Source organism: Rhinichthys klamathensis, unplaced genomic scaffold (assembly GCF_029890125.1).
Source record: "Rhinichthys klamathensis goyatoka isolate OS25496 unplaced genomic scaffold, OSU_Roscu_1.1 h1tg000180l_1, whole genome shotgun sequence".
In the NCBI taxonomy this organism is placed as follows: domain Eukaryota; kingdom Metazoa; phylum Chordata; class Actinopteri; order Cypriniformes; family Leuciscidae; genus Rhinichthys; species Rhinichthys klamathensis.
In genome coordinates, this window is record NW_026606708.1 from 3,049,809 (window position 1) to 3,065,810 (window position 16,002).

Below are 16,002 nucleotides of genomic sequence, written 5' to 3' on the forward strand. Positions count from 1 at the left end.
GTTGTCGCTTCAGTCGTATAACCTGCTATAATGGCGAATTCGGGGGTCTATATAGGCGGGGCACGCCCCCTCGACGGGCTCTGACGTTGGGCTAGCTTATTGGTTGTGCGTCAGAGTCGCCCGCGCCATTGGATGTGCAGTTGCTGCAGCACAGCCTATGAGCGGGTCAGACGCACAGGGGGCTGGCTGTGCAGCTGCAAATGCGTTTTACATATAAGCTTCAGTAAATCGAGGAAAGGGAGTTTCCCCACTGCGTATAGCTACGCAATACTCGTTCCCTATCTCAGGGAACTGAGGTTACGATAGTAACCGAGTAGTTTAAACACTGCTAGTGTCTTCTGCTAGTTAGCGAAGCATTAAAAAACTATATCAACTGTTAAACAACAGATTGGAGATTAAAATAATATCAGATTTGTCTAATTTTAAATAAACACAAAAAAATAGAGATGAAAAATTAACTTAAGTAAGAAATGTAGCCTATTTTGCTATGGTTAAATAAATGTTCAGTGATATCTTACAAAGATTTCAGAATTTTGGCGCAATTTTTTCTCTCTATAGTGTTGAAATGGGAACTAGTAAATACACCAAGTTTCGTCATGCTGGCATGTGTGGAAGTATTTAAAACAAGTGTGTTACAAGTTACAACTAGCCCCGCGTTACGTTGTGCCCCGCGCTCCCCTATTGCTCAACTATATTTTATAGGCTACTGCACTATATTTAAACTGTTATAACAACATATTTAAGCAGTGTGTATGTGTAGCCCTGAGGAGTTTCGTACCTGACTGGTCGTGTCTCAAAACTCATTGTGCTACACCTAAACAGCATTCTTGTGTACAGACGCTGTCAGAAATGCTGTTCAGTTTGGCAGCTGTTGTTGTGAGACACAACCTGTCTGTGCGCCTCCTCCCAGCTCTCACACTCGTGTAGACACTTGCCGAAGGAGGATCCATCCAGCTTCCTCGTCTCATCTGTCCGACCTGTTACAGTCATAGATTCACATTCAAATGAAATGTTCAAGAACGGGTGTTGTTCGTGCCCACGTTTGGAGGCGCTTAGGGAAAGACTTTTCAACTCGTCAAAGCCTGAAGTTGAAACATGTGCAAATACTGGCGAACTTCAGACACAAATTCCGTCTGAGCCCGATGGTGAGATATATACGGCGCTATGGCCCTTCCATGCCCGCGCAGACGAGGAACTGTCCTTCCAGGACGGAGAACAGTTCCGAATTTACAAGCGCGAGGGTGACTGGTGGACAGCCTTTAAACTGGACGGAAACGGAAAGGTGACAGCCAAGGGCGTCGTTCCTCAAAATTACCTGGCGAGAAGGCAAACTGTGAAAGAGCAACCGTAAGTAGAATCTCTATACAGAAAATAGAAAGAGTCCAGAACTCTAAGACCAGTGAAATGTGAAAACTTCATTCGTTACGAATGACAATATAGGGCTAAATTAATAATAATATGATCAATTATGAAATAATACTAATTAGTATTATCATTGTTATATTGAAAAAACAAAACATAAATGATTAATTTGTAAATAAATATTGATTGACATAGGCCTATATTTCTAACGAAAATATCCAAAATCTTACATTTCTCCTGAGCCACTGTGAATGAAAATTAAGACAAACTCGCCAAGCAACGTCGAGAGGAACGGATGCAAAAGATCTTGCTGTGTAATCACTCAGTTTGAGCTGAACTCCTTTACTCTTTCTCTCACTCTCACACTGTTGAGAGGAAACTATGGACTTTTTTCGCCACTTTTTATCTCACACTTCAGACTTTCTTTAGCCTATTGCAATTCCGAGTTTATTCTGATTTTACGTCTAACCTCGAAATCGTGAGGGGAAAAAGGGTCAGATTTGCGAGATATAAAATCAGAGAAAAAAGTCAGAATTGCTCACAATTGGGCCTATGACTTGTTCTCAGAATTGTGAGGTAGGCCTAAACTGGCATTTGCGAGTTATAAAATCACAATTACAAGAAAAAAAAACCTCAAAATTGTAAGACAATTTATTTTTATTTTTATTATTATTCCGTGGTGGAAAAGCTTCCATAGGAAACAGACTTGTCGTATGTATTGTCGTATCATGCATCCAAGACAAATGCAGTCCCAAACTCTGATGCATACATGTGATTTGAAACTGTGCTCTTCTTTAGTTGGTATTTTGGGACACTGAACCGTTTTGAGACCCAGAATTTGCTTATGGCTCCTGGGAATGGAGTAGGTTCTTTCCTGGTGCGACACAGTGAAAAAGATCACATTGGGTGTGTATTATCAGGTATGTCAGAGTGATTGTTGTCTGTATTGAACTTGATTTTAAACTCAAACTGCATTTTACACCAGGTTCTGCCTACGCTATTAGTCTACTCTAAACAAGTAACGGCAGAACTAATGTCATTGTTATAGTGTAGTAAAATAATCTTCAAAGAGTCACTTCTTTTTGTTACAATAGAAATGTAGCCAATCCAGTCATATATAGACTTGCTAAAAGTGCAAGCATTTCTCTTTGTGTTCTTCTCGCCTATTTGGTTAATTCATGCCAGGTGCGTTTGATCAGACAACATCTAAACAGTGCTTCTCTACTGTCTGCATCCTTTCTCTCTGTGTCATTCTGCCAGTGGTAATCAGTGACAGGGAAGTGAAACACATTAAGATCCATCAGAATCCGAATGGAAGTTTCTATTTGGATCCGAATGAAATGTTTCAGAGCCTGGAGATGCTGGTGGAGCACTACAGGAGCAATTCCCTGAGGTCTGGTAACTGTCTCACACGTCCCTGCGCACGGGTGAGGAAAATAATCAAAAAAGAAAAGTAAAATGCAGAAAGTCATTATTGTAATAATTCTTTCATTATTTACTCATGTCATTTCATATCTGTATGACTTTCTTTCTTCGGTATTCTCCAAAATTGAATTTTTGAATAATAACTGTGGCCGTGGCTCCTGACAGTTTCAAAATGACACAAAGTATAATAAAAAATTCCAAGTCTTCTAAAGTCATATGATAGATTTTTGTGAGGACATTTAGGTTATTCAATAAAAGTCTGGAATCAGGAAATCCACAGCTGTACTAGCTCTCTTTGGCATATTCATGGACAAGCAGCTGCATCCGATTCATGACCGAATCCCTCTTTTGAGTCTGCTCTTTTCAATGAATCATTTGATCTGGTTCACAAAACTAGTTTGAATGATTCTTTCACAATACCATGCATTTTTGAGACTTGAAAGCTCCAGTTTCCAGATTTGGAATGGCATGAGGGTTTGTTAAGCAAGTGAAAAGTGGGTGTGTCTGATATGTACTTTTCATTGTGACGTTTAAAACGTGTATATTTAATTTAAGAGGAACTAACATAGTAAGAGACCTACCACACAAAACAAAACACCTGTACATCAGGAAACAGACTGTCTATGGGAAGACATGATTTCAGTCAATTAACAAATACTAATTTGAGGCAAATTGTCCTTTGAAATAAGTACGCTTTTGTCAGTTCATTTTAGATGAAATAACTAGTTATATTACATTTACATTTATATTCTGCCTATATACAGTGATTCCTGTATCAGATTGATAGCAGATCACCACACACTGAATATACAATATGTACATGTAACAAAACGTATTTGTCTGTATTACTGTGTACTTTTCCTCACAGAGTTTCTCTCTGTTTTGCTAACAGCCAGAACCAAAACAACAGGATCTTTCCCATCAAACAGTAGATGATTGGGAGTTACCTAAGGAAGAGTTTACACTGGAAGAGGAGCTCGGTACGGGATACTTTGCTGATGTTTACCGTGGAAAATGGAAAGGCATGGTCAATGTTGCCATCAAAATCCTCAAAAGAAATGGTAAGGTTGGTGCATGTACAGTAAAAAAAAAAAATCAAGGCTAAATGAGGGAAAATGTCTGGGGGATTACTAGAATGGACTACTTCCTCTTTGCCTATTTGCGTTGTTTTTTTATCTTCCTGATATGCGTGAATGAGAGAAATGCAGTGTTTCTTGACTGTCAGAGCTGGAGGAATATGAGGCCAGGCTACTGCCCTCATAAACTTTAGCCAATAGAGTTAGCACAACACCGTGAACTCTCAAAGAACAGTTTTAAAACTCTGTTTAAGCTCATATCTTTCAGCCTATTAAAAAATTCCCATGGAAGAGTAAATTCCATATTTTGACAGATGTATTCATAAATGTTATATTGCTCCATACTGATGTTTATTTTCTGATGTGCTCTGTTTCTCCTTCTCCTCTAGAGTCTCTCAACCACAGGGATTTCCTGTTGGAGACTCAAATATTAAAAAAGCTCAGACACAGACATCTCATCACACTCTTTGCCATCTGCACAAGCTCCATCCCTTTCTACATCATAACTGAGCTTATGGAAAAAGGCAACCTCCTCAGTTTCCTCCGAGGTCAAAACCTCTTTCACTCTCATATGTCAGCTGTTATTCTGAAACTTTTTAGACATCAACTTTCAATTTGTACTGTAATTTGTCAACAATGTTGATTACATGTGACCGGCTCCATCATTTGGAGTCGCTTTGACTAGAAACACATTTGGAGGTTCATGAATTGAATGAAAAAGTAAAAGCGAAACACCTTTTCAAACCAAAAATGATAACTCGTTCATAAAGAGGAAGAGATGATTGGCTGCTCGCGCTCCGTGCTGCCGGTTAAACTGAGACGGCTACAGTAATCATCAGTCACGTGACATGTATTGTTGAAATTGAATTATCGTTAATAAAATGCAAGTCATTTTAAAGGTGCAGATTACAATTAAATGAAAAATAACATAAAAGACTATAAATCCAAATTATTATATTTAGTTTTTGCTTATAATGGAGCCTTTTGACAGACTGTGATGACGCGTTTCCACAGTTATCAACTGTGTCAACTTTTGTATTATATTACCCAAATGTGAACGGCTGAGGGAATGATGATGATTTCACATCTTTCTCTCTTCTGACTGTTGAAATCAATATCTATCTTTTTTTCCTTCTTTTGGAATGTTTTGGAAACGCGGTTACAGATTTTTTTCTTTTGCTATTGGATCAAACAGAAATACAAAAATTATATTTGCTGTCATCTATGTCAAATATGACATAGATGACACAGAAAATGTGAAGAGTCCATCTTGTTTCTTCACAAACGGCTCGTCACAACTTAAAATGATAAAGCTCATCACAAACACACACATGCACACATACCAGTATATATATACAGGTCCTTCTCAAAAAAATAGCATATTGTGATAAAGTTCATTATTTTCCATAATGTAATGATAAAAATGTAACTTTCATATATTTTAGATTCATTGCACACCAACTGAAATATTTCAGGTCTTTTATTGTTTTAATACTGATGATTTTGGCATACAGCTCATGAAAACCCAAAATCCCTGTCTCAAAAAATTTTCATATTTCATACAAAAAAAAAAAGTCAACCTTCAAATAATTATGTTCAGTTATGCACTCAATACTTGGTCGGGAATCCTTTTGCAGAAATGACTGCTTCAATGCGGCGTGGCATGGAGGCAATCAGCCTGTGGCACTGCTGAGGTGTTATGGAGGCCCAGGATGCTTCGATAGCGGCCTTAAGCTCATCCAGAGTGTTGGGTATTGCGTCTGTCAACTTTCTCTTCACAATATCCCACAGATTCTCTATGGGGTTCAGGTCAGGAGAGTTGGCAGGCCAATTGAGCACAGTAATACCATGGTCAGTAAACCATTTACCAGTGGTTTTGGCACTGTGAGCAGGTGCCAGGTCGTGCTGAAAAATGAAATCTTCATCTCCATAAACCTTTTCAGCAGATGGAAACATGAAGTGCTCCAAAATCTCCTGATAGCTAGCTGCATTGACCCTGCCCTTGATAAAACACAGTGGACCAACACCAGCAGCTGACATGGCACCCCAGACCATAACTGACTGTGGGTACTTGACACTGGACTTCAGGCATTTTGGCATTTCCTTCTCACCAGTCTTCCTCCAGACTCTGGCACCTTGATTTCCGAATGACATGCAAAACTGAGCAACAGTCCAGTGCTGGTTCTCTGTAGCCCAGGTCAGGCGCTTCTGCCGCTGTTTCTGGTTCAAAAGTGGCTTGACCTGGGGAATGCGGCACCTGTAGCCCATTTCCTGCACACGCCTGTGCACGGTGGCTCTGGATGTTTCTACTCCAGACTCAGTCCACTGCTTCCGCAGGTCCCCCAAGGTCTGGAATCGGTCCTTCTCCACAATCTTCCTCAGGGTCTGGTCACCTCTTCTCGTTGTGCAGCGTTTTTTGACACACTTTTTCCTTCCCACAGACTTCCCACTGAGGTGCCTTGATACAGCACTCTGGGAACAGTCTATTTGTTCAGAAATTTCTTTCTGTCTTACCCTCTTGCTTGAGGGTGTCAATGATGGCCTTCTGGACAGCAGTCAGGTCGGCAGTCTTACCCATGATTGCGGTTTTGAGTAATGAAACAGGCTGGGAGTTTTTAAAAGCCTCAGGAATCTTTTGCAGGTGTTTAGAGTTAATTAGTTGATTCAGATGATTAGGTTAATAGCTCGTTTAGAGACCCTTTTCATGATATGCTAATTTTTTGAGACAGGGATTTGGGGTTTTCATGAGCTGTATGCCAAAATCATCAGTATTAAAACAATAAAAGACCTGAAATATTTCAGTTGGTGTGCAATGAATCTAAAATATATGAAAGTTTAATTTTTATCATTACATTATGGAAAATAATGAACTTTATCACAATATGCTAATTTTTTTAGAAGGACCTGTATATATATATATATATATATATATATATATATATATGCATATACACATACACACAGACACTCTCGCAGTGTTGACGCATTACAAGAAACGCAAGTTACGTGATCAGATTACTTATTAATGCAATACTTTTAAATTTACAATTTTAAAATAAGTAACTCAAATAACTTTCTTTTCTCATGTATTGACTGACACGTCTCCTGTCCCCATGTTGAGATAAATCATAAGTGCAGAGGAGTTGTGTGTGCTGTGTAAACATGATGGTTATTGTAGTTCTAGACTAAATGTTAGCATGCATTTACTCGTCTCACTTGCACAAAAACATTCAATATTCCTCAACATGAATAAAAATGAAAAATAAGTCAAATGCAAACTTAGAATATTATGCAAACCTGCAATAATTAAAATTGTCAAATTACATAAATATTCTTTATGTATTTAATCTCACTTTATTAACCAATGTCTTTGCTGCTGGCCTTTGATGATCCGACTCAACCACACTAATAGTAAAAATGACTTTAGTTAAACATCACTTTTTGTGTTTCATTTTTTTTGTTTTTATTGCTCAAGTAAGAGTGTTGAACTTTCTTCTCCTGCGTCCTATTCTTCTGTGACGCAGAATGGTTGTTTGAGCTTTGCCCTCTACTGTACAGGCGTAAATTTGCATTTACCTCAGGGCTTTTTCTTCATGTCACTTCTTGTGTGAAAGGGACTTTACATTTGCCAAAAAATATAACTTTTTTTGTTATTAAAAAACAAACAAGCAAGCCCAGCCCAGGTGAGAAAAAGTAACGCAAAACATTACCTTTCATAAAAAGTAACCAAGTAACGCATTTAGTTACTTTTTTGGCCGAGTAACACAATATTGTAACGCATTATATTTCAAAAGTAAACTTTCCTCGACACTGCACACTTATATATACACACCTTTCCTGAGAGTGAGTCTTGTACAAAGTCCTGAAGCAGACAGACATGATTCCTTCAATTTTCCCTTCATAGGTCAGGAGGGGCGGGACCTGGAAGCCCTGACACTAATAGAAATGGCGAGCCAGGTGGCTGATGGGATGGCGTACCTTGAGGAGCAGAACAGCATCCACAGAGACCTGGCAGCCCGAAATGTTCTAGTTGGAGCAAACAACATCTGTAAAGTGGCCGACTTTGGCCTAGCTCGAATCATAAAGGTGAGGATTACCTACCAGTTATTCAAAAACATCTGTTAAATATTTATTCTTAAAGTTTGCTTTTAAAATATGTCGTTGCTTTTGTTTCACAGGAGCCAATTTACTCGTCCGTTGATCAAAAGATACCATATAAGTGGTGTGCTCCTGAAGCCATCAGCCATGGAAGGTTCTCCAACAAATCTGATGTTTGGTCATTTGGAGTCCTCCTATATGAAATCTTCTCCTATGGTGGAGTCCCATATCCAGGTAAATACACCACTTATGTATCTTCTTGTTCATGTAGATCTGAGCAAGGCTTAGAGTTCACCTTTATTCTTTGTATATTTTTACAGCTTTCTCAAATCAAGAGGCATACAATATGATCTCCTCGGGGTACAGAATGCCTGCGCCCAATAAGTGCCCATCGCACATCTATGACATAATGCTGATGTGTTGGAGAGACTCAGCTGATGAAAGACCAGATTTCAGTGAACTTAAAAAGATCCTGGAGAACTTGTGGAACACTGAGAGCAGCCATGACACATCAGATCCAGCAGGAGGCGTCAGTTAACAGTGTCATGCAAAGGCAAACGAGCGGGACTGTGCCAGCATTCATTTTCATGCATCACTCAAGATTTCTAAACATCTTTTCACCCATTACTTTGCCTTTTTTTACAGTATTCATGCACTTTTACTTTATTTTCAAATTTCACGAGGAATTATTCACATTTAATTTAATCAAACTTATTCTCAAATCTACATAGAGGCATTACAAGTGACGCGAGTTATGTAATCAGATTACAGTTACTTTTTCAAATAAGTAACGCAAGTTACTTTGTTTTCCCTTGTATTGAATGACACGTCTCCTGTCCCCATGTTGAGATAAAGTGCAGAGGAGTTGTGTGTGCTGTGTAAACATGATGGTTATTGGTAGTTGTAGACTAAATGTGAGCATGCATTTACTCGTCTCACTTGCACAAAAACAGATTCAGTATTCCTCAAAAATAAAAACAGTGAAATGCAAACTCTGAATATATATATATATATATATTTTACCTTTATTTTACCAGAAAGTCTCAGAATATTACACAATATTATAAACTCAGAATATTACACAAACCTGCAATAATTATACAGGTAAATAATACAAATAAACTTTATGTATTTAATCTCACTTTATTAACCAATGTCAAAATGACATTAGCGAAATTTACTTTAGATAAACATCACGTAAGAGTGTTGAACTTTCTTCACCTGCATCTTATTCTTCTCCAATCCAGAATGGCAGCAAAGGTTGAAGGTTTGTTTGACCTGCACCCTCTACTGTACACATGTGAATTTGCATTTCCTTCAGCCTGAGGCTTATTCATTTCACTTTTGGTTTAAAAGGGCCTTTACATTTGTCAAAAATAGAACTTTTGGTAACACTTTAATTTAGGGTCCAATTCTCACTATTAACTAGTTGCTGCATATTACCAGGATATTGGATGTGTATTAGTACTTATAAAGCACACTTATACATCCCTGAATCCTACCCAATACCTACACTTAACAACTACCTTACTAACTAATAATAAGCATTAATTAAGAGTATACTGAGGCAAAAGTCATAGTTAATAGTGAGAACTTTCCTGTAGCTCAAACAGTAGAGCGTTGGTGCTTGCAACGCCAAGGTCATGGGTTCGATTTCCAGGGAAAGCAAGAACTGATAAGAATGTAAATGTGTACCTTGAAATGCAATGTAAGTCGCTTTGGATAAAAGCGTCTGCCAAATGCATAAATGTAAAAACACCAGGTAATCAGTCCAAAAAGGGAAACCCGAGGGAACAGGCAGAGAATCAAGAGAACCAGGACACGGGAGAAACAGGATACAAACACGCTTAGAATTGCAGTAGAAACACTAAACAAGACTTCGCAGGGAATGAATGTGAAAACCAGACTTATATTGGGTGAGCTAAACAAGGTAATGACATACAGGTGAATGTGATCATGGCTGATTAGTCTGGCCAAAGGATTATGGGAAATGTAGTTTGTGGATGTGTGGTGAATGTCCGGGTTAGAGTGCCCTCGGATGGTTATCATTACACAAGCACAGCCAATTAACAAAACAAAAATGACGTAACGCATTACTTTTAAAAGTAATTTTCCCCCAACACTGGTGACAGTGAGGGAGTTTTGAGTTTTGAAAGTTACAGTATTTTTTCATGGTACAATGAAATCAAGGAAGATTTGATTTCTCATAAAATTACCCATTTAAATCTCTCTGCTGCTGACAAGCTCTAAAATAGATAATCACGACATCTGGAACAGAACGAGTCAGGTCAGTTTCTGTGTACGCAGGTCATTTCACAATCTCTGAAAACTTTCCACTGCAGTTTTAGTTGGCCCAGTGTTGTCTGTTCACAAGTAGTTCATTATTAATTAAATATAACTGGATATAATGAGGGTTGTTCTTTTCATGAAAAAAATGTATTAAAATGTTGATTGTGTCGACATTTATGGATTAGAAATGGGTATGGATTATTTATACACACACACACACCCCACTGCAGATGCAACACACCCTGCTGATTGTTGCAACTGCTAAAACTCAGTAACACGAGTGTTGCCACAACGTGTTCATGTTGTGGGTGCGTGGTGGGCAGGAATAGAATCGAGAACACTCTAGACTTGCCTGGCCACACTAAACGGAAAAACGACAGGATCTTCAGGAAGGTCACGTCAGCATGATGACTGGCATCCCTGAAGATTTTTGGACACCTCTCATACTCTGCAATCAGACACCCAATAATACAAATTTCAGTGGCAGGGCTACAAATTAGAAAAGAGAAAAATATGTTAAAGATTGTTAGGCCTTGTATACTTTCACGCTATTTCACAATCTCTTTCTGTCTTTTTTCTTTTAAGTAATTCACCTACTTTTCAGTTTCCATCTCATCTCAGTGTTGAAATACCATTGCAGCCCTATTTCACAAAGCAGTGTCACAACAGAAAGCACAGTTTGGTTGCCTGTCTGCCTGTGGAGCGTGCATCAAGCACAATTAAGAGACTTATTTTTTCAAACAACAGGTGAGTATTGTGCCATTTATTTTACTTTGCTAAGTAAAATGAGTCTATTGCAAAAGACTGTTAAGTAGGTTTATAGTAGCTACATTTTAACAAGTTTCTGCTGAGTTTAGCCCAATATGAGTAGCAAAAATAGGCTCCCAAAAGTTCACCCACAAATGAAAGTTGTTCCAAAACTGTATACATTTCTTTGTTCTGCTGAACACAAAGGAAGATATTGAAGAAAGTTTGTAATGCTATTGACTTCATAGGGAAAAAAATACTATGGAAGTCAATGGTGCCCCGGAACTGTTCAGTTTCCCACATTCTTCAAAATATCTTCCTTTGTGTTTTCAACAGAACAAATAATTCTATACAGGTTTGGAACAACCTTGGGTGAGTAACTGATGACAGATTTTTGGGTGAGCTCCCTTAATAAAGATAGGTTGTTTAAAAGGCAAACATTGTGATATTTTGCCCACACGTGAAACTTGCGTTAATTCATGAATGTAAGGGTGGTAACTGGTAAGCAAACATGCATAAAATAATAGAGGACAAACGTAATATCCTGTTATTAGAAACACTTCTATAGAAATAAACAGAAATGTTAATAATAATAATAAAAAACAGGCTGGAATAATAAACAGAATGATATGTGGGAATTCTAAACGTGCAAAATGGAACAGTTCCTGTTTTACTGGTTCCAAACACTCTGTGAATAGCGAATCAAAGTTGACACACTTCTAAGAACGTATCTGAACAGAAACGTGTCTGTGTTCATGTGTTCACCTTTGTACAGAGAAACCTTGACGCGCGAGCTAGGAGCGTTTGTGAAGCTCGCTGGGAGATTCCGGGGTCCGTATAACGACATAAAGAGACTGTGCTGTTTTTAGCTCTCGTCTCTGTTTAGAAACAACTGTGGGATCAGAGAGGAAAGTCTACTGCCCTAAAAGATTATTATAGGTGAAGGCCATATGGGAACATTAAAACACTGACCCAAATAGGAACATTCCGTTCAAGTTTGAAAACAATATTTCTAGATGTTCTCAATATGATATCAAAACATCGAGGAGTTTAATGCTCTAGGTCTTTTTTATTGGTTACACGAACGTTAAGGGAACATCCCATTTTATCATTTTGCAAACACTCTAAACAATTATGAACAACATCCAACTATAACGTTTCAGAAAAATGTTTCATTAACAATGTAGGCTATAGGTCTAAATAATGTTTTTGTGCTAACGTTTTGAGAAAAGACCAGATAACTTTGAACGAATAGTTAATGTTACTGGAATAATGTTTTTTCATAACTTTAAAACCTTGCCAGAATATTTGACAAAGTGGCACTTTAGCTGGCCTGCTGCACTGTAAACATTTTATTGTTGGTTCAACTTAAAAAGTTACCTGGTTGCATTAAAATTTTGAGATACCGGTAATTGAAATTTTAAATTTGAGTTAATACATTGAAGGATATTGGTTAAATCAACAGAAACTCAAAACATTAAGTTATGTGCACCACACAAATTATCCAAGTTGTTTTGACAAAAGAAAAAATGTTGTAATAATAAATCATGAAAATAGTTTCTTACAGTGTGGTCATACTTTGTGGTCAAATTCAGTCTTCAGAAGTAGCCTAATACAGAGGCTTCAACATACAGTACATACATACAGCTGGTAAATAATGTTATAATTTAGAACTGACCTCAAAATTCTTTAGAGAATTGTTTAAATAATATGAAGGTCATGGTTACTAAAAACAACATTTTTATTTGGACCAATACTCTGTTTTTAAAACTATGCACATTATTATTATTATGGGGGGGGGGGGGGGGGGGGGGGGGGAGCATTAGGTGTGCAAAAATACCCTCTTTTTATTTGCCATTAACACTTTCGTGTTGGGCAGATGGCCATGCTGCAGCTATTATTTTATTTAGCTGGTTTCTAAAAGTTAATTCTGCCAGATGGAAGAACAGGCTTCCGTTTCTTGTTGCCACATATACAATAGATGCATCCAATGGCAGCAGGTGTAATGTTATATAAACTGTATTAGTGTGTCCGGTCTCAGTACACATGTTTTAATCACACCAAAGCCCACTTAATTCCAAACACCTTGCGCACAGGCTGTTGATTAGCTGCTCATTCACTGTAGAATAGCAGAGTCAGTGAAAAGAGACTGTTTGGTCATAATCCCTGTTTGAAAGTACATTGATAGCCCTAATAGTGATTCACCATAATCCATGCTCATGGAACTGGATATGATCATTTTAATATACTATGGAATGACAGAATGCAGGAGGAATAGAAACACATACTCACACCATACTTTGGGCTGCAGTTAGTCATTTATTTATAGCAATACAATATATTTGCAATGATTTGGTCATAGATTAAAAAAAAAAAAGCACTATATGACATAAAAAGCAGCCAGTTTTTACTAAAAAAAAAAAAATGGAGCCTCCGTCGCCTGCTTCTGCGTGCGGTGACTCCTGGATGAGGGGTGAAGGGTGTGGAATTGGGTCGGGGTGGTTTATGAGGGGAGGGGGGATCCAGGCTCCTTCCCGGAGTCACTGCTCTCACTCATTTGTCTCTTCATCACAATCTCCCGGGCAACGCAGGTCACCTGACCGTTTGTGACAGTGTAGGTGCCAGTCCTGCCAATCAAAATGGAGAAAACCTTGCATGAAAACCAGGACTCAGGAGCTGAGTCAAGCCAAACACATCAAACTGTCCTTAAACTCACTTCTGCTGGGATTCAAGTCCATTGGGTGTCCCCATTTGATTCTGCTTCCCAAAGAAGAAACTGGACCACCAGTGGCCAGAGTCCTGTCGTACCAGACCTGCCAAGGAATTGGACATTGAGCTTTTCTATTCATACATATACAACATCCACTAGATTCACAGGCCAGGCTTAAATCTACTAAAATGCATGTTTGAGCTGTTTTAACTGAGAGCAACTTGCACTGGTATATCTTAAAATATGTCACTGCCATTGTTTTGTCTCAAGATGCACACCAGTAATGTTTTTTTCAAAGTCACGTTTATAAAAGCTACTTAAATGCCCTAATTGAACTAAGGCCTAATCCTGGCTTAATCTAAGCCCTGTCTGTGAAACCAGGCCTATTATGTACTATATAATGACTGACTACATGTACATGTTTATGTGGATTTTAAGGTATTGAGATGATTTTCAGATGATATACCTGGTGGGTGTGGAATGACCTCCCCAGTGTACTCCGAACTGCCGCAGGAACTGTTGCTAGATGTAGATCCAATGCGCCCTGCAACATGAATAAACATTTTAAAAAGGAATAAAAAAAAAGTGTAACTATGTAATGATTTTCTATATATATTTTTATATAAATGATAAAATTTAACAATAAATATATATATATATATATATGTGTGTGTGTGTGTGTTTGCATTTATTTTATTTATTATAAACATGCATTAAATGTTCTTGAATGTAAAAAAAAAAACAGAATAAACTCACTTCGGTAGTAATCATGGGTGGCGATAAGGGAACCGGTTGATGGAATTGATGCCATTTTCCCCGTCCTCTAAGTGTCAACTGAGTGGAAGATGGAAAGATGGAAGACCTGTTGGAAAAAAGATTTACAACTATGATAAGAACTAATGTGTCTGAGGACGACATCTGCATGGTACTCCAACAATGTGGTCTTTGAAATACGAGGGCAGCTTGGAAAACATCTCAGGTAGGGATATGCACAAACAATCTGTGCTGGAACTCAGCACACTCAAAGATTTAAAGAGGTTTTAACCCTGTCAGGATCACACACAAGGTGTTGCCAACAATTTTCTTCCAATTGGTTAATGGTAAAGGTAAGACTTGAGTATTAATCAGTGCATTCAATGTAGACAATGTTAACATTTGAAATAAAAGAATGATCCACTGAAACTACACATCCATCCCTTCCTATTATTATCACTGTGACTAGATGATACTTAACAGCTGTTACTTCAAGAATCAAATTTCCGTATTCAGAGACCCACTTGCTTAGAAGAACATCCATGACTGTGCAACATGCATGCAGAATAGCTCATATTTCATGAGACTTGGTTATTAAAGTAACCGGTTGTCCAAGGCTGCCTGCAAGCAGTTGCTTAAACCATTTAAAAGAAAGGTAGACTAATTTAAAAAGAAAGGACTTCAGGACATTTCCAGGCAACAGATTACACTAAAAAAAAGTCATGCATACAAAACAAGAGCATCTCCTGATTTAGGGTTTACCAATGTACAATAATAATAAATAGGCTAATAAAAGCTACCGATATAGAGTATTAACTATTAATAAACATTCAAGGCACAGTGATTGAGTGATTGCACAATAATGTAGTGTTTGTGTTGCTTTAGTTTCACATTAAGGACCTGCAGACGTCAATGTCAGGTCACAGATGGGTAGAGGGATTTACCACGTGACTGGTTAATACCCTTCTGTGCTACATATAACAGATAAGACATTTAAGTGACACCAGGGCTTTGGAAAGCTGACATGTAGCCTACTAAATGCTAAAATTACGGAGAATAAAATAAACGGTTAGATAGGCTACGTTACCATGTCAAGATGTATGGTTTATCAGTTACAACAAGATAAGCTAAATTGTTTAAAATAAAAGTACGTACGCAGTTTATTTACTGGCATCACCTCATAATTACTGATATGAATAGTTTAGTTGTAATTAAAAAGTAAATAATAATTTGCCTGTCTGTCCAAATATTTAAACATTTTTTCATGAACTATTTTTCTCATTCCCTTACCTTTTTGTTTGGTTGAGTGCTGATGTTGGTAATGCACCAAAAGCAAGGCTTGGTGAAGTAAACGCTAGGCGACGGGGCCCATTTGTAGTTTGTTTTTTGGGTGAGACCCTCCAAGGTCTTTCGCTCCTCTGCTCCAAATTCTACAACACGAAGGGCGCACGCTCTATTTATTACCCGAGTGACGATAGAACCCTCTCACCTCCCAGAGGGCGTGGCTTGGCAGAAAGGGGGCGCTGAGGGCGTGGCTTGCTC

General features: G+C 38.1%; 2 protein-coding genes across 2 annotated transcripts; one reads left to right on the top strand and one right to left on the bottom strand.

Annotated features, from left to right (window-relative positions):
- The first annotated feature begins 907 nt into the window (after positions 1–907).
- ptk6a (PTK6 protein tyrosine kinase 6a) lies at positions 908–8,955 on the top strand. Its single transcript, XM_056261060.1, has 8 exons — positions 908–1,347; positions 2,161–2,282; positions 2,623–2,789; positions 3,680–3,848; positions 4,253–4,411; positions 7,768–7,949; positions 8,042–8,195; positions 8,282–8,955. Exons 1-8 carry the CDS (start codon positions 1,010–1,012, stop codon positions 8,497–8,499), a joined length of 1,509 nt encoding a protein of 502 aa, XP_056117035.1. The 5' UTR covers positions 908–1,009; the 3' UTR covers positions 8,500–8,955.
- A 4,259-nt stretch (positions 8,956–13,214) lies between these two features.
- ppdpfa (pancreatic progenitor cell differentiation and proliferation factor a) lies at positions 13,215–15,907 on the bottom strand. Its single transcript, XM_056261061.1, has 5 exons — positions 15,751–15,907; positions 14,464–14,569; positions 14,174–14,251; positions 13,714–13,810; positions 13,215–13,624 (listed from the first exon to the last, which is right to left on the bottom strand). Exons 2-5 carry the CDS (start codon positions 14,516–14,518, stop codon positions 13,501–13,503), a joined length of 354 nt encoding a protein of 117 aa, XP_056117036.1. The 5' UTR covers positions 14,519–14,569; positions 15,751–15,907; the 3' UTR covers positions 13,215–13,500.
- Positions 15,908–16,002: the final 95 nt, after the last annotated feature.

Coding starts and splice junctions, on each gene's coding strand:
- ppdpfa (XM_056261061.1), bottom strand. CDS start 14,518: ATGGCATCAATTCCATCAACCGGTTCCCTTATCGCCACCCATGATTAC. Junction 14,252..14,463: donor CACCCATGATTACTACCGAA/GTGAGTTTATTC, acceptor TTCATGTTGCAG/GGCGCATTGGATCTACATCT. Junction 13,811..14,173: donor GGTCATTCCACACCCACCAG/GTATATCATCTG, acceptor ATTCCTTGGCAG/GTCTGGTACGACAGGACTCT.
- ptk6a (XM_056261060.1), top strand. CDS start 1,010: ATGTTCAAGAACGGGTGTTGTTCGTGCCCACGTTTGGAGGCGCTTAGG. Junction 3,849..4,252: donor CAAAATCCTCAAAAGAAATG/GTAAGGTTGGTG, acceptor CTTCTCCTCTAG/AGTCTCTCAACCACAGGGAT. Junction 4,412..7,767: donor CCTCCTCAGTTTCCTCCGAG/GTCAAAACCTCT, acceptor TTCCCTTCATAG/GTCAGGAGGGGCGGGACCTG.